At 37.8% G+C, this 22,484-nt stretch overlaps 1 protein-coding gene across 3 annotated transcripts in view; it reads right to left on the reverse strand.

The window, feature by feature from the left end:
- The window catches only part of LOC309636663 (calcium-activated chloride channel regulator 1), a 96,954-nt gene extending 76,058 nt beyond the window's left edge, over nt 1–20,896 (reverse strand). For 2 of the 3 annotated variants that reach the window (XM_082410069.1, XM_082410068.1), the window contains exons 1-5: nt 16,269–20,896; nt 11,781–11,921; nt 11,463–11,610; nt 8,665–8,770; nt 4,481–4,658 (exon numbers count right to left, since the gene is read on the reverse strand). In XM_082410069.1, the coding sequence (XP_082266195.1) occupies nt 4,481–4,658; nt 8,665–8,770; nt 11,463–11,610; nt 11,781–11,921; nt 16,269–16,430 (735 nt within the window). In that variant the 5' untranslated portion in view covers nt 16,431–20,896. The remainder of the gene's footprint in view (nt 1–4,480; nt 4,659–8,664; nt 8,771–11,462; nt 11,611–11,780; nt 11,922–16,268) is intronic. The other variant, XM_082410070.1, reaches the window with a different exon arrangement.
- Between the last annotated feature and the right edge of the window lie 1,588 nt (nt 20,897–22,484).

The raw sequence follows: 22,484 nt of genomic DNA on the forward strand, positions 1-22,484 counted from the left end.
AGACTGAACCAGGAAGAAATAGAAATATAAACAGTCCAATCACAAGCACTGAAATTGAGACTGTGATTAAAATCTTCCAACAAACAAAAGTCCAGGACCAGATGGCTTCACAGGTGAATTCTATCAAACATTTAGAGAAGAGCTAACACCTATCCTTCTCAAACACTTTTAAACTATAGCAGAGGAAGGAACACTCCCAAACTCATTCTACGAGGCCATCATCACCCTGATACCAAAACCAGACAATGATGTCACAAAAGAAGAAAACTACAGGCCAATATCACTGATGAACATAGGTGCAAAAATCCTCAACAAAATACTAGCAAACAGAATCCAACGGCACATTAAAAGGATCATACACCATGATCAAGTGGGGTTTATCCCAGGAATGCAAGGATTCTTCAATATATGCAAATCAATCAATGTGATAAACCATATTAACAAACTGAAGGAGAAAAACCATCTGTTCATCTCAATAGATGCGGAAAAAGCTTTCGACAAAATTCAACACCCATTTATGGTAAAAACCCTCCAGAAAGTAGGCATAGAGGGAAGTTACCTCAACATAATAAAGGCCATATATGACAAACCCACAGCCAACATCGTTCTCAATGGTAAAAAACTGAAACCATTTCCTCTAAGATCAGGAACAAGACAAGGGTGCCCACACTCACCACTATTGTTCAACATAGTTTTGGAAGTTTTAGCCTCAGCAATCAGAGAAGAAAAAGAAATAAAAGGAATCCAAATCAGAAAAGAAGAAGTAAAGCTCTCACTGTTTGCAGATGACATGATACTATACATAGAGAATCCTAAAGATTCTACCAGAAAACTACTAGTGCTAATCAATGAATTTGGTAAAGTAGCAGGACACAAAATTAATGCACAGAAATCTCTTGCATTTCTATACACTAATGATGAAAAATCTGAAAGAGAAATTAATGAAACACTCCCCTTTACCATTGCAACAAAAAGAATAAAATACCTAGGAATAAACCTTCCTAAGGAGACAAAAGACCTGTATGCAGAAAACTATAAGACACTGATGAAAGAAATTAAAATGATACAAACAGATGGAGAGATATACCATGTTCTTAGATTGGAAGAATCAACATTGTGAAAATGACTCTACTACCCAAAGCAATCTACAGATTCAGTGCAATCCCTATCAAATTATCAATGGCATTTTCACAGAATTAGAACAAAAAAATTTACAATTTGTATGGAAACACAAAAGACCCCGAATAGCCAAAGCAATCTTGAGAAGGAAAAACGGAGCTGGAGGAATCAGGATCCTGGGCTTCAGACTATACTACAAAGCTACAGTAATCAAGACAGTATTGGACTGGTACAAAAACAGAAATATAGATCCACGGAACAGGATAGAAAGCCCAGAGATAAACCCACACACACATGGTCACCTTATTTTTGATAAAGGAGGCAAGAAGATACAATGGAGTAAAGACAGCCTCTTCAATAAGTGGTGCTGGGAAAACTGGACAGCTACATGTAAAAGAATGAAATTAGAATACTCCCTGACACCATACACAAAAATAAACTCAAAATGGATTAAAGACCTAAATGTACAGCCAGACACTATAAAACCCTTAGAGGAAAACATAGGCAGAGCACTCTATGACATAAATCACAGCAAGATCCTTTTTGACCCACCTCCTAGAGAAATGGAAATAAAAACAAAAATGAACAAATGGGACCTAATGAAACTTCAAAGCTTTTGCACAGCAAAGGAAACCATAAACAAGACAAAAAGACAACCCTCAGAATGGGAGAAAATATTTGCAAACGAAGCAACTGACAAGGGACTAATCTCCAAAATTTACAAGCAGCTCATGCAGCTCAAAATAAAAAACGAAACAACCCAATCCAAAAATGGGCAGAAGACCTAAATAGACATTTCTCCAAAGAAGATTTCCAACAAACACATGAAAGAATGCTCAACATCACTAATTATTAGAGAAATGCAAATCAAAACTACAATGAGGTATCACCTCACACTGGTCAGAATGGCCATCATCAAAAAGTCTACAAATAATAAATGCTGGAGAGGGTGTGGAGAAAAGGGAACCCTCTTGCATTGTTGGTGGGAATGTAAATTGATACAGCTGCTATGGAGAACAGTATGGAGGTTCCTTAAAAAACTAAAAATTGAACTACCATATGACCCAGCAATCCCACTGCTGGGCATATACCCTGAGAAAACGGTAATTCAAAAAGAGTCATGTACCACAATGTTCACTGCAGCTCTATTTACAGTAGCCAGGATATGGAAGCAACCTAAGTGTCCATCAACAGATGAATGGATAAAGAAGATGTGGCACATATATACAATGGAATATTACTCAGCCATAAAAAGAAACGAAATTGAGTTATTTGTACTGAGGTGGATGGACCTAGAGTCTGTAATACAGAGTGAAGTAAGTCAGAAAGAGAAAAACAAATACCATATGCTAACACATATATATGGAATCTAACAAAAAAAAAAAAGGTTCTGAAGAACCTAGGGGCAGGACAGGAATAAAGATGCAGATGTAGAGAATGGACTTGAGGACATGGGGAGGGGGATGGGTAAGCTGGGACGAAGTGAGAGAGTGGCATGGACATATATATACTACCAAATCTAAAATAGATAGCTATGGGAAGCAGCCGCATAGCACAGGGAGATCAGCTCGGTGCTTTGTGACCACCTAGATGGGTGGGATAGGGAGGGATTCAAGAGGGAAGAGATATGGGGATATATGTATATGTATAGCTGATTCACTTTTCACTTTGTTATAAAGCAGAAACTAACACACCACTATAAAGCAATTATACTCCAATAAAGATGTTAAAAAAAAAAATTCTGGTCCCCCTCTTGGAAGTTTCTGAATTATCCTGGAAATAGACTGCAAAGCCAGACTGAAGGATGGCCCTAGTGAACCATGGTGTATCACATTTTTTAAACTTATGCTATATTGTTATAGACAGGCTCTTGCAAGTTACTTCACTCTTACACCGAAAGGAAAACATAATTTTATGAAAGAGACTGGAAGATAAGTGGCGCTCCGCACTAAAGTAAGTTAACTGATGCATTTATCTTAGTTTGTGCAAATTTGCTGATGTATATGTTTGACATTAATAAAGATAATTTGTCAAGTTTATTTTATGACCAGTTGGTCACTTAAAAAATCATTGAGAAATGCAGTCTCCAACTTACAATGGTTCAACTTATGATTTTTTGAGTTTATTGTGGTGCAAAAGCAATACACATTCAATAGAAACCATACCTCAAATTTTGAAATTTGATCTTTTCCTGCGCTAGTGGTATGCGGTATGATACTCTCTGGTGATGCTGGCTATTGGCAGCGAGCCGAACATAGCTTCTAGTCAACCATAGGATCATGAGGGTAAATAACCAATATACTTACAACCATTCTGTTTTTCACTTTTCTACAGTATTTAATAAATTACATGACATATTCAACACTTTATTATACAATAGACTCTGTGTTAGATGATTTTGCCCAACTAAAAACTAATGTAAGTGTTCTGAGCATGTGTAAGGCAGGCTAGGCTAAGCTATGATGTTTTGTAGGTGACGTATAGTAAATGCATTTTCAACTTGAGATATTTTCAACTTACAATGGGCTGGAGGAAGATCTGTATTTTAAAACTACTTAAAGCTATTAAAACTATGTACAGGGGCTTCCCTGGTGGCGCAGTGGTTGAGAGTCTGCCTGCCAATGCAGGGGACATGGGTTCGAGCCCTGGTCTGGGAGGGTCCCACATGCCGCGGAGCGACTAGGCCCGTGAGCCACAATTGCTGAGCCTGCGCGTCTGGAGCCTGTGCTCCGCAACAAGTAGAGGCCGCAATAGTGAGAGGCCCGCGCACCGCAATGAAGAGTAGCCCCCACTTGCTGCAACTAGAGAAAGCCCTCGCACAGAAACGAAGACCCAACACAGCCAAAAATAAATAAATAAATAAAATTAAAAAACAAAACAAAACAAAACTATGTACAAGCTCCCTAAAGGCATCAACACTGTTAAAAAGATAGAAAATTTTAGTTAACAACCAAAAGCAAATATGCAGGCCGAAAAGAGATCTCTGAAAGTTAAATTAAAGGCTACTGATCATGTTCTTATTACTAAAAAAAAGAAGTGCCTCTTCCCCCTGGATAAATTTCTTGTTTAACTAATTCTTGTGCTTGTCTGCCTTTAAGGATATTTGAAGTAGTTCTAAGCCCTTAAACTAAAAGCTAGTGGGAGGGAGATGATGGAGAAGCAAAAAATGGACCTAAGGAAGGGGTCTGAGGAAGATAGGACTTTATCCCTGATTTTGTTCTCCCGGCTTGTCCCACAGAGATCAGCTGTTCTCTGATGACTTCCTAACATTTGACCTTTTCTTGCAGCATCTGGGATAAAAACCTCACTAAATTCATAAGTGTCAAGAAAAAAAGAAAAACAAAAGGAACAAGGCACTTACAGAACGAATATTTTGTGAATACATTATGGAAGCCTTCTCAGTCTGAACTTCATCAGGTATGAACTCACATCCTTTTTCGTACAGTCCTGTTACTCTGTCGGATTTGCATGTTTGGGTGACACAGCTTCCTCCTTGACACTTCTGTAGTACGTTTTTACCAGAAATAGTTGCCGAACATCTGAAAATATATTAAGGTTAGATGTTTAGGTGATATAATTTAGAAGTGTTGGACTCTGTGGTCAGGTTCTACAGATGGCTTTGTCTACGATTTCCTTTCATAATTCAAGAAATAAATACATCCCCTTAAATAGCAAAATTATTAAATTCTCATTAGAGTAATTTCTGTTTGCCAGAAAGTATCTGAGGGGTTCCCAAAATGATATCAGAATGTGTTTCTATGCAGCAGAAGAGCTAAGGCTGGCTTACAGCTACTGTTAAGAATTAATAAGGATCAAAGTCTTAAGGCACTTCCTAATCTAGTCCCCTTGTCCCTGGAAAATCAGGAGCCCTCTTTTGTTTACCTCAAAAATTTTGCTGACATTTTTTGTTTGTTTGTTTTGATCTAACTAGTTTACGTCATACAGTTTTTGCATAGTTCTTGTGTGTTCATAGGTATATTAGATTTTTCTTTACACGCTTATGACTTTTGTCACTATTATAAATGGAGTACTTTTCACCCACATTTTATGAGTATATAAATAATATATGAACACTATAGGAAATTTGGAAAATAGCAAAAAAGTATAAAGAAGAGAAGAAAAAAAGAATCACGTCCCACTGTCAGAGATAAACTACTGTTAGCATATTGAAGCATTTCCTTCTCTATGTATCAGCATAACATTCTACGTATAGCTTTGCTTCTTTATCTTAAAAAACTTAGTATTTTAGTACATTTAAATTGTAATGTATTGTTATAATTCATAATATTCTTTCAAAATGTGATTTTAATAATTTCATATTTTGATACTACAACAAGAATTTAGCCTAATTTACTTCATTTTGTTCCCCCCCCAAATTTTTCAGTGCTAAAAATAAAACTTCCATGAATAAATAAAATGTCACATAAAAATTTGACTCTGTTTCCAAGTTTGCTACATGACTGACTCCCAGAATAAATGATCAGACCCAGAAGTTTGAAAATTTTAAAGCCTGTTGATAGAGCTCATTCTATCATTTCCTTTAAAATGGATTGTTAAACATGAAATTACTGGAGCAAGAAATAGAAAACATTTTTAGAGATTTGATATGTGTCACCAAATTGCTTTCCAGAAAAGTTATGCTGGTTTATTCCTCTAATAACCATCTATGGGAGCACTCATCCCACTGACAGTCACTTACTAGGTAATAAACGATTCTCATCTTTGTCAAATTTGCACCTCTTTGATTACTAGTATGTCTGAACAGTTTTACATTTTTACTGGCCATTTTTATTTCTTCCTTCGTAAATTATTCTTCTCCTGTGTCTATTTTTCTATTAGGGTGTTATTGTTTTCCTACTGGTTTTCAAAAGTTCTTTATGTGTTATAATACTAAGTTTTTAGAAGCCTGTTTTTTTTAATTTTTGCAAATATCTTTTTCTGTTTCTTATTTTTTAATTTAGTTTATGTTTGACTTATATGCAACAAAATTTTTAATTTATATGTAGCCAAATTTATTATTCTTTTAGTTATGTCTTTTTCCAATTCTTGAATGTATAGAAAGACCTTCACCATATAGGAGTTTGATATGTATTAATGTTCTTCTGGTTTTCATTACGGTTTTATTTTTTATATTTAATGAGTCTATCCAATTGAAAGAGAGTCTGTTAATTTTTCCCCCCACATAGTTAAAAATTGTCCTGACATCTTAAGAAATATTGTCTTTCCTTGTAGATTTATAATTCTAGCTGTATTAAATAGTAAATTATTGTGTAAGTGTCTGTCAGTTCACATTGTTTTAATTAACATAGCTTTATTGTATATTTAAAATTCAATGAGAAAAATTTCCTTTATACCTATTCTTTTTCGAAAATGTTCTCAGGTACTATCTACTGAATAAACTCTGGGACTTTAAAATGAGGTAAAAATAGAAGTACTTTTGATTAGAGTTTTATAAAACCTATATATTAATTGGGGTTGAATTTACATATTCCATGAATTGAAAATCTCTCGTTTAATCTTGATTTTCTTTTAAATCCTTTAGAAGGATTTTATGCTATGGTTTTCTTCAGATATAACTTTCACATTTCTTAGAGTTTTCTTCAAATATCTCTGGTTGCCTTATTGACTTCCCTTATCAATTTTAATTTCTATTTTTTCCCTCAGGCTTTCTAAGTGGACCACATATCATCTGCCTAGAAGCAATTTTCTCTCTCCCTTTCTAGTAGCCCCCCCTCTTTTAACCTCCCCAACATATTATTGCATTGGCTACAACTTTCTAAACAAGATTGGATAACTGCTAACAGTGCCCACTCTTATCTTATTCCTGGGAATGTCTAGTGATTCCCTATTAAATATGAGGTAGGCAGTTGGCTTTCAATTGATGTTTTCTGCATCATATTAAGGAAGCCTTCTATTGTGGGCAGTACTGTCATTTTTGTAATTGTTTCTAGGCCTTAAAAGTGATAAAAAAATTTTGGTAGATAAGCAATAAATGCTATTTGTATGTTATAATACGATTTATTGTTAAGAGGACATGGTAAGGACATGGTTTTGCAAATGTTATCTGTGGAAGGATGAACATGCTGTATATGTAGATATTTCTGGAATATCCCTAGGAAGGAATAGGTACTAACCAGCTTTTCTCTCAAGGGGATATGCAGTGTCTGTCTGGAAGCTTAGCCAGGAGAAGTGGCAAAGGCAGATGTCAGGGCTGAATGGCATCCTTGGGCTGAGATTTGAGAAGTGCATCCAACATATGATCGCGTCAGGGGAGTGGCCCTGGGGAGTGGTGTCTGCGGTGCGGAGGGAACAAGCCAATCAGGTAGACTGTGTACGGCTCTGGGAAGCACTTAGTGTCTTTTTATACCTAAAGTGACATAAGAGTGAGGGAAAATGTCATGGTAGTGGACCAAGCTGACAGAGTTTGAATGTAATAAAGAAAGGCGAAAATGGAGAGCGGTAATGCTCCTGTGGGAGAAAGGGGAAGCCAAGGCTGAGCTCTGAGCCCAGTGCAGCTTCCCTTGGAAACTGTGCTGAATAAAGACAGTAACCAAACCAAAGCTGAGTGCGTCTCCTTAAACAGCCACCAGGGGAGTAGAACTGGAAGCAAAAGTGAAGAGGCGTGTTGTGCCAGCTCTAGTCTTTAAAAAGAGGTGGTTGTTTTTAACTGAGGCATAAATGTGCAAGCTTATCAAATTCCTTTTCAGAATCTGTTGGAATAATCATTTAATTTTCTTTTTTTACTTGATATACTATATTAATTACTTACCTAATATCATAGCATTTTCAGACTTCTGGAAGACATCCTTCTTGGCCTTAGTGTGTTTGTTATTCCCTTAATTATGCCAGGTGTAACTTACTATCCTTTTATTTAAAACCTTTTTAGAAAGCTGTATCTACAGAATTCTTTTTCATGCCATCTGTCAGGTTTTAGTATCTGAATTATGCTAGCTCTCCAAAATAAATTGGGAAGTTCCCTTTTACGTTTGTACTAAAGCAGTTTGTTCCCTGAAACTCTTGATTGCAAGAACTCACCCATAAAATCACAGCAGCAGAGGTACTTTCTAAGTGTTCATTTTGCTTCCTATTGACACCATACAAGGTTGTATTCAAATCGGGAGAAGTTTTCTGTTTTGTTTTAATATTTGGACTGTCTTCCAGCTAAATTCCACAGTCTCTCCCAGGCCCATTCAAACTGACATAGTTCACACAGATAGTATTCTACCCTCAAGGCACTGAAGCTTTGTTTATGTCACTGATACAGGAAGATGGAGATACTGAACGTAGCACCTGTGGATTTCTTCTAGTTGTACACACACACACAAAGAGGCAAATGATTTGTAGCTGCAGAGTAGAGAACTCAACTAATTAAGACACTTGTAAAGTGAACAAAAGTAGTAGTTTTATGGGAATCTGAAAAAGATGGCACTAAGAGTGAGAGATAGAAAATAAGACAAAAGACTGACATTTTTTAAGTAATCAATTCAAGACAAAATTGTTTGCAATTTAAAATAGTTTGTGAAAAGTTAATCAAAATATACATACATCACTGGTTTTTTTCTTCTATTGAATAAGTAGAATTTCTGGTCATTATCATACTCATTAAATACTCCCCATCGTAGATGAGCCCATTCATGGACAAATACCCTTCCTGCGAAAAAGTATTTTAAACACCTGATTACAATAAGAATGGTAAAATTACCCTCTTAAACTAAGAGAAAGTAATTCTTCTGAATGTTATTATGCTTTGCTATGTTTTTTTTTTAATTAAAGTTTCGATTTCTTTAGAAGGAACAATCTGATATGACAATTGCACATTTCTGTAAAATATGACTATTTATTTTGGATTATCAAGTGTCAATTAGGTACCTAGTAAGTGCAAGGCAGCTATTCATACAGTGATAAAACAATTGCCCTGTCCTCACATAGCTCATGGTCTAGCAGATGACACACATCATTTTAGATAACTATAATCCTTAGGGGTGCAAGTGTAATGATGGAGGTCAACACAGGCTGACCTATAGGGCAGCCAGGGCAGCATCCCCAATAGGTCCTTCTCCCTAATGACTCATATGTGGACAAACCTCAAGCCCTGCCTCCTCCACATCTGCCTTTTTTTTTCTTTGACCTATTCTCATCTTTCCAGTCTCACTGCCAGTTACTTCTGAACTACTGCAACACTCACTCAACTGGCCTCCATGTCTCCAGTCTTCAATGACTCCGCTATGGTGCTCAGGGTTAAGTCCAACTTTTCAACATGCGTACAAGGTCCCTGATGATTCAGGCCCTATTCCTCTCTGCAGCCATATTTCTTGCTCCTCTCCACCCACTTCCAAAACTCCATAATGACAATGGATTCTTGAACTCCTTTTACTTTCTAGAGCCGCATCATGCTCTTGCTCATCTCTGGTCATTTTTACGTATTTTTCCTCGGCTTGGAATACTCTCTCCCTATCTCTGACTGAATAACTCCTACTCTTCTTTCAAAATTAGGCTTATATCCACCTAGAAGCCTTCTCTGACATCCTCAAACTAGTCCAGGTACCCCTCCTTATCACTTTCATTATATTCCATTATGGCGTTTATCGTGTTATATTGTCATTGCTTCTTTTTTAAAAAATTTTATTTATTTATTTATGGCTGTGTTGGGTCTTAGTTCCTGCGCAAGGGCTTTCTCCAGTTGCGGCAAGCGGGGGCCACTCTTCATCGCGGTGCGCGGGCCTCTCATTATAGTGGCCTCTCTTGTTGCGGAGCACAGGCTCCAGACGCGCAGGCTCAGTAATTGTGGCTCACGGACCCAGTTGCTCCGCGGCATGTGGGATCTTCCCAGACCAGGGCTCGAACCCGTGTACCCTGCATTGGCAGGCAGATTCTCAACCACTGCGCCACCAGGGAAGCCCCTGTCATTGCTTCTTACTTGCCAGTCTCTCACTACAGACTCCTGTCTCCATGAGAACAGGTACCATGATTTCTTCACTGTCATGTCTTGGCACATACTGTCTAGAACTTAATAGATACTTAGTGAGTATTTGTTAAATTTGGATGAATGTTAATGACTTATGTACAGCTCAGTTTTTCTGGAATGTAAATTCCCAGGTAGGCTGAATTTGGAAGGTTAAGTGAGGAGGTGCATGTTAAGTAACCCTAGTATCTCACATTAAGGATTTTAGATTGTTCTCACTGCTAGGGAACAACTGATGGCCTCTTAAAGGGAAGGGAAGATTGTGAAGTAGCAGGCGTGGAGTCATAGTACAGAAAGGAGAGAGTATAAAGGAATGACATTGTATATGGTGACCTTGATGGCTGGAGTGGGCCCAGGAGTGGGTTGGAGCAGCTAAGTAAATCAGTTCAACACATATTTATTGAGCTATACATTGGCAATTTTCTGTTCGTGTTATGGAGCTGTTGTAAAAGAACAACAAAGAGGTGTGTTTGTTGGACACTTCTTTCTGATAAGATCTGTAAAAGTGCTCTAGGGTATTTGGGGGTGGGGCATGCAGGCACCAGCGCTATTTTGTTTGCTTGTTTGTTTTCTCTGCCTTGCCTATTTAAATGAAGAAAATCAAATTTGTTCTAATCTTTTCAAAGTGGTAAAAAAACCTAGTACAAGTTATTAGTTAACCTAATTAGTTAATACTAATCACACTTGATTATACTTGGAAAGTACATATTATATATACTCCATTGATGGTTTCTTTTAATCTTTTCTCCAAAGATTGCTCTATTTGGTTCATATGGGAATGCTAAATGATATTTTGTGAAGGAAAATTTGATTTTTTCTTTAGTCACATATTTTTGAGAGCTGAACAGCAAGATATTCTGTCTGATACTCAAAGTGAGGTCCAAGATCAGGCAGTATCAGCATCACCTGGGAGCTTGTTAAAATGCAGATTCTTGAGTCCTATCCCACACCTACTGAATCAGAATCATTTTAACAATCCGTTTATAGTATGAACGCACATTGAAGTCTGAAAACGTTATGCATCTCTGCCATCTGGTGGCCACTACCTGAATTGCAGGCAGGAGGTTTAATTTGTTCAGGTGTCTCCCCACAGAGCAATAGAAACCCAACATTACATATTAAACTATTTTAGAGTTATTATCTGATACTAATCTGAAAATTAAAAATATTATATTTACACACATATATATGCAGAATATGAAGAAAATAAATTTCTAACTGAGAAATGCACTATTTGGAATCTGTTTTACATGAAAGAAACATACTATAATAGTCTATTTTATGTTCTTACTCAGAAAGATAATGCTATTGTTTATCCATTTGCAACATAAAATTATTAAATTATGAGAAATATAGCAGAATATTTCATCTCTACCCATACCTTGTGATCCATATTGAAGCAACTTTTTTCCTGCTAGGAACCCAGGAGTCAGATAAATTTTACTACCCTTTTCTCCACAGCCTCCCATATGCTCAGTATAGGGTCCATCGTTACCTGTGGGATTAGGTTCAGCAACCAGAACATCAGCCTGAAATTTAAGAAAAAGTTTTCGTCATTACAAAATTTCAGCAAATGAATTGACCTTACTTCACACCAGCATATTTTGAAACAATTTTATTTGATTCTAGAATATTTTGATGAAAAAAATCTGAGTCACAAAAGAAAACCAAATTTGAAAAAAGAACTTGATATTCTCACATTTTTGTAGGTCTCAAGTTTGGGTTTCACATATTCAGGTTTTGTGTTCCAATTTTGAGGAATCAAAATGGCAACATTTTTGAAATAGAATCTTTTTTCTGTAGCTTCAAACAGATATGGAGATGCCTCGGTCACCATATCCTGGTCAGGAGAGGGGGAACATAAACAAGAGCATTTAATGACAGAAAAAAAGATGAAATTACCAATTATTCAAATTTACATCTGTATCTCACATTTCCAAAAACTAGCTATTTATCAAGCTTGGAAGAGGAGATTATTTTGTTAATAATAATAGCTAGCCTTTTTTGAGATTTTTTACCGCATGCTCTGTGTCACAGTGTAATGGTTGACAGTGAAGACTCCAGAAGCAGACACTAATCCCAGCTACACCACTTATGGTGGGACATCAGAAATTTCCTTGAGGGAGTTCCCTGGCAGTCCAGTGGTTAGGACTCGGTGCTTTCACTGCTGGGGCCTGGGTTCGATCCCTGGTTGGGGAACTAGAATCCCACAAGCCTCGTGGCGTGGCCAAAAAAAAAGAAAGAAAAGAAATTTCCTTGAGCCCTCCTGAGCCTCAGTTTCCCCATTTATAAAATGGAAAATATTACAGTGACCAGCTCATAAGGTTGTTGTGAGGATCAAATGAAGTCAAGAAAGCATTTGGAACCATGTTTACTTAGCACACGTGCTTATCAAATATTCGCTCTTAGTTTCATTTTATATGATCCTTTGAGGATCAGTGAGCCTTTAAGGGAGAAACTGAGAACTAGAGAGTATTAGTCTCAATATCTCACACCAAGTAGTAGTGGAGAGAAACTCAAATTAAAATGAATACAACTTCAACACCTGCTGACTCCTATAATAATTTGGGGGCTAACTAAATATTATGATAGTATTTGTTTTTAGTATAGCACTAAGTGTTAGATATAAGGAAGTGGCATAAGTATATAATCTCTTTTCAAATTATGCCTAAATTTATTTCTCTAAAACAAAAGAGCTGTAGTGTTAAATTATAAATGCCTCTGCAGATTCCCTGAGATGCATCATGACAAGATAGTATTGATAGAAAGGGTGTTACAAGATATTTATTATAGAAAGGGAAATTGGGTCTATTAGGGCTGAAAATCATTGAGAAACACAAAAGTGAGTGTAGACAGAGGGAAGAAGAGGACTGAAGACTGAGCTCCAGGAACCCCAGTATTCAGAAGTGGGAGGAGGAAGAGCCAGCAAAGGAGACTCAGAAGGAGCAGCTGGTGCACGGGAAGGAAATCCGAAGGCAGAGGGTACGAGTGTTTCAGGAAGGAGAGAGTGATCATCCGAGTTGAATGCTGCTGAGCAATCAAGGAAGATGAGGACTCAGAACTGAGCAATGATTTGGCAACCTGAGTAAACCATTCTGTGGAATGGAGACAACAGCTCCATATGAGTGAATTCAGGAGGGCGGGAGGTGAGGAAGCAGAGGCAGTGAAAACAGACAGCGGGTGAAGAAGTTTTTCTACAAATTAAAAGGGAATTGAGAAATGAAGCAGTAGATGAAGGAAGACTACAGGGCAAGGGAGTTTGTTTGGTTTTTTAATGGGAACTATTATATGTATATGCTAATGGAAAAAAAAAAAAACCTGATAATACAAGAGAAAAAAGGGATCATTGCTGGAGGAAAGTCCTTGCTGGAATAGACCAGAGTGACTAGGCTCCGATGTCTAGGAGGTTGGCCTCAGGAGCAGAAACACTTCATCACTATATGGGGAAATAGTACTTGGGTACTGATGCAGGGGTGAATCCTGTTCTGTTGCTTGCTAATGGGTTAAACTTGCGGAGTTTATTTTGTCTCTCTGAGCTTCAGTTTCCAACCTTTCACATGGTGATAATTATGGTTGCCTTGCTAGTTTTATAAAAGCTCTCCAAATGATTTGCATCTCCTTCCAAAAAAAGCCAGATTTTAAACAATTGCTAGGAGAATTTAACATTGTATAATTTTTTAAAATAAAAATACTGAGCCAATATCACCAGAAAGTTGAAAAGTAGGTATAAAACTTCCTATGTTAGAGTATTTATTACAATTTGACTTGTGAAATGTAAATTTTCAGTGTCTCCTAGGAAGACGACTAAGCAGCATGAAATGTCTTCTATGTTTTAACAGAAACATTCATAATGAATCTTTGCTTTGGCATCTGTTCCATATTTTGAGAAAGTGACCTCATATCCAAAAAGACACTTAAGCTTTTGAGGTTTGAAGAATGTTGAGGATGAAGTTTATAGGATGGGCTGGTAATTCCTTAAGGATAGGGATAGTATATTGTTCACCACTGGATTCCTGGCACCTGACATAATGTAAATGCTCTGTAAATATTTCTTGGATTAAGGAACAAATGAATGGATGAAGAGGTTATAATGAGGGGCAAACTGTCCAGGAGTGCTAAGACCGAAGATGCCTGGGTTCCCATACATTGAGGAGGCCCCAAACGACTCCTGTTGTTTATCTTCCTTGTGTGGTGTGTGTGTGAGAGAGAGCGAGAGAGCGCTTCTCCCTGATTCTCACTCCCTCATCTTACGACCTGTGCTCCCACTGCGTATGCAATACTGATGAGAGTGTAGTCTCCCTGGATGGAACTGCCGCAGCGCCACCCGCCGGTATTGTAGGTGGAGAGACGCTCGGACTGCCCTGGTGAAGCAAGTACAGTATTTAAGAGCTGACTTAGAGGCTTCTGCTCACACAAGGACACCCGGGGGAGAGTCTCCCCAGAAAGCAGAGACTGAGGGATGACCAGGAAAGTGGCAAAACCCACAGTGAAGTCCCTCGACTGCAGGTCTGGAACATCAAATAGGGACTCGCTTTTATTAGCTACTCAGTTAGGGACTCTGAGCACACTATTGCCCTTAAAAGTGCTCCTGTGACAAGGAAACGTGGAAACCAACCTCTCTCATACCCAACTCACTTAGGGCTCATACCAAAAAACCAATTTAATAATTGTAGGGAGAAGTATATTTCTCAGGAGGAACCCCCCCAAAGAGAGTGAGGTGAAAGTCCTTTTGCTTTTGCTCTAAAGCACCATAGAAATACAAATTGCCATTGTCCTTAGAGACGCTAATGTGCTCCTTCCCACATGTCCCTGAGCACCACTGACTGTCCAGCTGGAGACAGAAACATACTGGTCACACTTTCCTCCAACACTTTCCTGGTCTCTTGCTCCAAGTGGCTATTTTTTCTGATGCCATTCCTAAGTTTAGAAGCAATCAAAGACTCACCCAAGTTTTCTGATTGTTAAGAAATTTCAGAAGGCATGAATTTCCCTTTCACTGATGGCAGTAATATCTGATGGTCTTCTGGTTTAAGCAGGTGAACTTCCTCTCTCCTTCAACTGCTGTACTTCTCCAGCCCCAAACTCCTCTTGGTGGTAGAGACGGTTCTCTCCCCAAACTCCATCTTTCTGGGTTTGCTTCTGTTTAGAGCAAGGAACCTTTCGAGGAGACCCTTGGGGGCCCTTGCACTATTAACTTCTGAGCTCACACTCAGGAACTTTGCCCAGAAACAAGTCTCAGTCCCTTTGGCTTGGTAAGGAATGATGAGCCCTTTCTATCTAAGTTTTTGAGGTAATTTTAGACTTAACAGATAACATGCAAAAAATGTACAGAGTTCCCATATACCTTTCACCTAGCTTCCCTTTTATGCATGCATTGTTAATCCTCACAAAGCCCTGTGAGGAAGATACTTATTATTATCCCCATTTTATAAACCAGTACTTCTGTTCATTATGCAGTACCACCTCTGGGTGTGCTACAGCCGCTTTCCAGGGTGGTCTTTTATAAGACATTTCCCTCTTATTCTTTGCTGTTTGCTGTTGTACAAAACCTCTCTAATCCCTCTATCTTACAACAGTTAGATGCCTCTGCCTGGACGGGAAGAGTCCTCTTCCCTAATTTTTCCTTCCCCTACAGAGAAAGTAACAAGTGAAATGAGGCTGCTCAGCAGCCCCGAGAGGACACTTTGCACTGGGGCTGGGAAAATGCAGGGTTTCCTCACACTGTAAGGGTCAGGCTTGTTCTTAAGTCAGAGATTTGCATCTTGGACTCCTATATTAGAATTGCAGAGAAGCAGGTTACAATTAGGAGGATGAAAGGAGACTCTGATATGAGCCAGTGGTAAAATCAGGCAAAGGAATTACCCTCTGCGCATCTCACAATATCTGCCAAGTGTAGTTGGCTCTGCCTTGGTTGCAGAACTAAATAATTTTCAATGAAATCATTTATTAAGTGCCAACAATATATCAAGCTCTGAATTATGTGCATTGCATTTATTATCTCATCTCTCAGAAGAATCATAATGGTTGTGTTATTATTTCCATTTTATAGCTGAAGAAATGAAGACACAGGTATAAAAAAAAACTTGCCAGTGTCACGCAGCTGGAATTAGAGAACTCACGTTTCCTCTATCACAATATTATGCTTAATTTTTCAAAAAAGCATGGATAATTACCATTTAGGACTTACCTTTATTTGTTGAATGAGTGTTTCATCTTCTGGCACATTAGGGTCAACTGCAATGACAACGCCTTCATAGCCATTATTGTTCAGCTGAATGAGTGAATCACTCAGGGCCCCTTCCAGAAGGTGAAGGACCAAGATGAAAACCGAATTCTTAAATGACCCCATTGCTGTACATCTCCCTTTGAGTTCTCTCTTTGGAAAATGTTAGTTATGGAGGCATCTTTCCTTACCCCTATATATATGGATACATAAACGCACATTTTTCCAAGTTATCAGAGGTGGTTTATCACAGGATTTTAACCCCTTGACCCCAAATTGTTTCACTATTGGATTTGCCACCACTATGACGAATGATAACTATAGCTATCATTATGATAACTACAATTTCATCTCAAATTTTGTGTACTTTTAAATATTTTGTTTTGAAAGGAATATTAGCCTTGCCTTCACCTTTGCCACTTCCTGGGAGCAAGGGCGGGGAGCCACATCTGGTTCCCAGGAAGGACTCACAGCTGATAAGCAGCTTTGACATTGAAAGATGTTTACTTCTTACAAATGTTTGTCCAGCCAGGGACACCGACCCACCCAACCCCACCCTCTAACCCCTGCCTGCCCAGTGGAGGCCTGACTGTTCTGAGTATTCAGTACGCATTCATTAAGTATAAACTGTATATCCAGTTATCCCTCATGGTGGTATTTATTTTTATCGTCTTCGATCTTTATGTAACCTCAGCACCTCTCGTTACTCCCTTAGACAATCTACTTGCACCAAAACATTAGCAAGCCACATTAGATATTATTGAATATTCTATAATGAAAAGATAAAATTTATATCTCACTGTGCAAGGGAAACTCCCTCAAGTTTCCTCATCAAACCTCTATTTCACTATTCCATAGCTTCTACTGCCCAGTTAAATTCAAATTAGCATTCAATTATTTTACTGAAATTAAATGTCTCTCAGAATATGAATTGTGGACTGCCAGCTACTGCATAGATTCTTTTAAGTTTGCCAAATCTCACATGAAAACTCAAATTGGTCTACCAATTCAAACTGGTCCTATATTCAAATTACTTGAAATATCCCTTCATCCCATAACTTCATTTGATCTTCACACAGTGGTAAGCATCAATTTCATCTTCTCTGTCTTTGACACTCACTCATAAAAATTAAATTGGTACTTGTTGCTAATAATTAGTGCTTATTGCTTAAGTATGTAGTCTTTAATCAATCAAAAGTGAAGCGTTGGAATAGAGTGGAAGTACTCAATGATAAAATAGTTGTCCAGATAATCTAAATATACTTTTATATAAAAATAATTTATTCAATTCTTATTGAATAAATGTATGCATTTATTATACATATGTCATAAAAAATTTTACATTTTAAAATATCTCATACCCCCCCCCTCACTATACGTGTCTCTCCTGGGTTCCCTAGAAAAGAGAGCCTAAGACAAGTTTATGTGAAAATGATTTGCAAGCTTAATCCCAGAACAGTGAGAGTGAGAAAAAGGGGGAATGATTCAGGAAAGCCTGGGAAGCAATGAAAGGCACTTACTAAGCTGGCTCTGGAATAGTAAACAGGCCCAGCAGGCACACCTGCCCTGCTTTCTGGGCTGTCTCCTAATGGGCTATAGGAGGAAGGAAAAGTGTTTGGCTCCTTCTCATCTCCTACAGGTGATCTCCTGCAGGTGATCACCTTTCTGGCTGTGTCACCCAGCCCATTCAGCAGCTGCTTGGAAAGAAAATCCTATGCCCTGTGGTGTATAAAGAGCCAAAGATGCCAGGTGGTGCCTGTTGACCTCTGGCAGTAGAACCACTTGGGCCTACAAGGAGTAGGTAGTGACTGAGGGGGAGCAAGTGCCCATTGGGTCAGGTGGACAGGTGGGGCCAAACAACCCTAAGGAGCTTCAATAAGATGAGTCCAGTACAATTTACTTCTTGAACTGCTCAGATCCACTCACCTCCTTTCATCCTATCTAGCTCCAATATTATAAGTTAAGGCTGGAATTGGGGGCAGGGGCACAAGCTGTGTTACTTTTTCCCTGAGAGAGGGTACAAGCCCTCTCATAGAATCATTCATAGAATCTCCTTTGAAGTGCTGGCCAATTGCAATCTCCTAAAATACCCAAAGCAACAGAGTTATTGAAATAAATCACAATGCTGCTATAGCTTGTCTCAAGGCCATTATAGATATGTATTATCTCCTTCCTTCATCATCAGTTTCCCTCATTTTTAGCCAGCATTTTGACTGATCTGTGTTTTTTTTTTGTTTGTTTTGTTTTTTGCCTGTTGGTATAACCCAACCTTTCCTTACTGAGGGGTCTGAGCCTTTAGTTGCCTTGTCCTTGCCGGGCTGTGGCTGGTGCAGGTGCCTATGACAGGGGTCACAGGTAGGACAGATCCAGTTGAGGTGCCTCCTCATATTTTACATGGTCTTCCCTGCTGGCTGGGCCTTGGCTGCTCCCTCAATGGAGAGTCCTTGCTGCTGCCTCGGTTGCCTCATCTCCTAACACCACTGGCTCTTTGCTTCCCCAGGGAGAGGGCGGAGTTTAGCATGGCCTCCACTGGACAGGGTGTGGTGGCAGCCCACTCTCTCTGGTGCCCAAGTTCAGCCTAAACAGATTCACAGAGGCTTTGGCTCACATAAAGCATCACCCCACGGCACCTGGGATCTGATTTGTCAGAGGCAGTGCAGATGGGCCAAATGACACAAACCAGAGGTGCAGGGAGTTAACACCCTGAGAGACAAACTTTCACCAAAATTTGTATTTCCAACATCCCAGAAGTCTTTGTTGTGTTCCCTTCTAGTCAAAAACCTCCAAATGGTAATTGCGATACTGACCTCCATCGCCACGCTGATTAATTTTACCTGTTTCTGTACTTTATATAAACAGAAATATAAGTATGCCCTCTTGTGTTTGGCTACTTTCACATAACATTTTCTGCATGAAATTCAGCCATGTTGCTGTGTGTAGCAGTAATATGTTCTTTTTCCATTGTATTTCTTTGTAAAAATATACCACAATTTACTTACTGCTTTTGATGAACATTTGGATTATTTCCTGTTTGGGGCTATTTTAAATAACACTGCCATAGACGTAAGCATTGACTTCAGTTGGGTACATACCAAGAGTGGAATTGCTGGGTCACAGGGTATATGTATGTCTAGCCATAGTCGATCGGCCAAATACTTTTCAAAATTGTTGTATTGATCCACATTTCTACCAGTACAGGGTACTGCTGCTCTTTACAATTTTATCCACTCTGGGTGGGGTATAATCATATAGTACTGTGATTTTAATCTGCATTTTCCCTGATGACCAATTTTGTTATACACCTTTTCATATAATTACTGGTCATTTGGATATCCTCTGTTATGAAGTGCCTGTCCAAGTCTTTTTGTCCAATTTTTAATCAGGTTAGTATTTTCCTTGTTGATCTAGAGGAATTCTTTATATGTTCTGGGTATTGAGTTCTTTATTGGATGTATGTATTGCAAATATCTTTTCCCAGTAGGTGGCTTGCCTTAATGGGTCTCTTGGATGAACAGAGGTTCTTAATTTTAATGGAATTCAATTTAATTTTTTATTTTATGGGTAATGTTTTTGGGGTCATATTTAAGACAGCTTTCCCAAGTTCGTGAAGATGTTGTACAATATTCTATTCTAGAGTTTTATTGTCTTATCTTTCACAATTAGGTTTGTGATCTATCTCAAATTATTTTTGTGTGTATATTGTGAGGTAAAATTCAAGATTTTTGTTTTGTTTTCCTGTCTGGAAAGCAATACATGCAGATCATTTATTGAAAGGACCATCATTTCCCCCCACTGAATTGCAGTTGTGCTTTTGTTGTGAATGGGGTGACTGCAAGTGTGCAGGTCTATTTCTGGACTCTATTCTGTTCTATTGGTCTATATGACCAGGCTTACCTCAGTACCATATTGTCTTAGTTACTGCTGGTTTGGAAGTCTTGATATCTGGTAATGTAAGCACTCCAGATTTGTTTTTCTTCAAGATTATTTTGGCTATTTTTGGTCCTTTGCATTTAAATATAAAATTTAGGATCAGCTTGGAAATTCTACCAGAAAAAAGCTCCTGGATTTGACCGGATCGCATTAAATTTATATGCTCATTGTAATACATTAGTTAAATGACACACCCATCAGTGCCATGACAGTTCTGAGGCCAACCATAAAAGGCCAAAAAGTGGGCGGTGGCCCAGTTCCTAGAAATCTCCATCCCTTCTCCAAAATAGTTGGAATAATCCTCCACTCATTATCCTATGAAATTACCCAGCCCGTAAAAACTAACCACCTCATATTTCGGGGCCTCTCGCCTTCTGAGATGGCCCATACTCTGTCGGTAGAGTGTATTTATTTCTCCCAAGGTCATTCTTGCCTTTTTGAGATGGACTGCATTCTATGGAATGTGTATCTCTCTAAGTAAGTCCATTTCTTACCTAAAAAAAAAAAATTTATATATCAGTTTGGAAAGAATCAACCTCTTTATAATATTGAGTCTTTCAATCCATGGACCTGGCATATCTCTTCATTTTAAGTTTATTTACTTGATCTCAACCATGTTTTATAGTTTTAAGGGTAAAAGTCTTTTGCACCTTTCATTAAATTTATTTATTTATTTAAATTAATTTAAATTTATTTCCGTGGTTTTTAAAAGTTTGGGGGGTGCTATTATAAATGGTATTTTTATAAAATTTCATTTTCTGATTGTTTATTGCTGGTATGTAGAAATATATTAGATTTTTATGTACTGACCTTTCATCCATGGAGCTTGCTAAATTCATTTATTTCAGGTAGTTTGTAGATTCTTTTGGATTTTGTGTTTATAATTATGTGATCTGTGAATAATAACATGTTTACTTCTTCCTTTCCAATCTTATATCTTTTATTTTGTTTCCTTCTCTTATTACACTAGCTAGGACCCCCCAGTACAACGTTGAATACAGGTGGAAAGAATGGGTATCTTTTTTCTTGTTCCCAATCCCAAGTGAAAAAGCATCCTATATTTGGCCATTAAGTATGATATTATCTAGAGATATTTTGTAGATATCTTTATCAGACTAAGAAAGTCTCCTTGTATTCCTAGTTTGCTAAGAGTTTTCTTTTTAAAAATCATAAATAGGTTTTAAATTTTATCAAGTGCTTTTTATGCATCTATTGAGATTACCATGTGATTTTTTTCTTTATTCTGTTAATATGGGGAATTACATTGATTGAGTTTTCAATGTTAAATCCCCCTTACATTCCTAGAATAAATTCTTGCATTTATTTATTTATGGGCTATATAAAAAGAAGTGTGTTGCTTAATTTCCAGACACCTGGGGAGTCTCTAGTTAATCTATTATAGATTTCTAGTTTAATTCCACTAGAGTCAGAAAGCATAGTCTAAGATTTAAATCATTTGAAATTGGTTGAGTCTTATTTTTTGCCTCAGCTTATGGTCTATCTTGGTAAAACGTTCCATGTGCTTTCAAGAAAAATATTTATTCTGTAGTTGTTGGGTTACAGTGTTTTATATATGTTAGGCCAAGTTAGTTAATCATGTTATTCTTTTCTTACCAATTTCTTGGCTCCTTGTTCTTTTAGTTGCTGAGAGAGGTGTGTTAAAACCTCCAATTATAATTGTGAATTTGTCTATTTCTTTTTCTTTTATTTAGTTCTATCACTTCTGCTTTATATATTTTAAAGCTATATTCTTGGTGCAGGCAAATTTAGGATTATAATTATCATCACAAAATGTCTTTTCTATCTCTAATAATACCTCTTGCATCAAGTCTACTTTCATTGATATTAGCTATGGTATACTGGTATTTTGAATATTGAAAAATTAAAAAAAAAAACAAATATAACACAGCACAATGCCTGGCACATGGAATTTATTCAATAAAGTATCTTATCTTTACACTTCTTCTTCACTCCCACTTACCCAAACCTTAGCCTTGAAGGGAAAAATTGGAGAGGAGCCAACAAGATGGAGAAAGCCAGGGCTTTGCATTAGATGGCATCAAGTAAGAATGACCAAGGTATATTTGTAGGATATTGATGTTTAAGAGGTAGTTTTAAGCTCTCTGCCATGTAATACTTCAATATGACTCCTGTTTCCACTCCCTAGTTCATTACCTCCTTTAGTAATGGTAATAAGGCCATAAGGAAACAGGTAGTCATACATTTTTGATGACAGAAAAATTGGTACAA

Source organism: Balaenoptera physalus (assembly GCF_965194825.1).
Source record: "Balaenoptera physalus genome assembly, chromosome: 1".
NCBI classification, from domain to species: domain Eukaryota; kingdom Metazoa; phylum Chordata; class Mammalia; order Artiodactyla; family Balaenopteridae; genus Balaenoptera; species Balaenoptera physalus.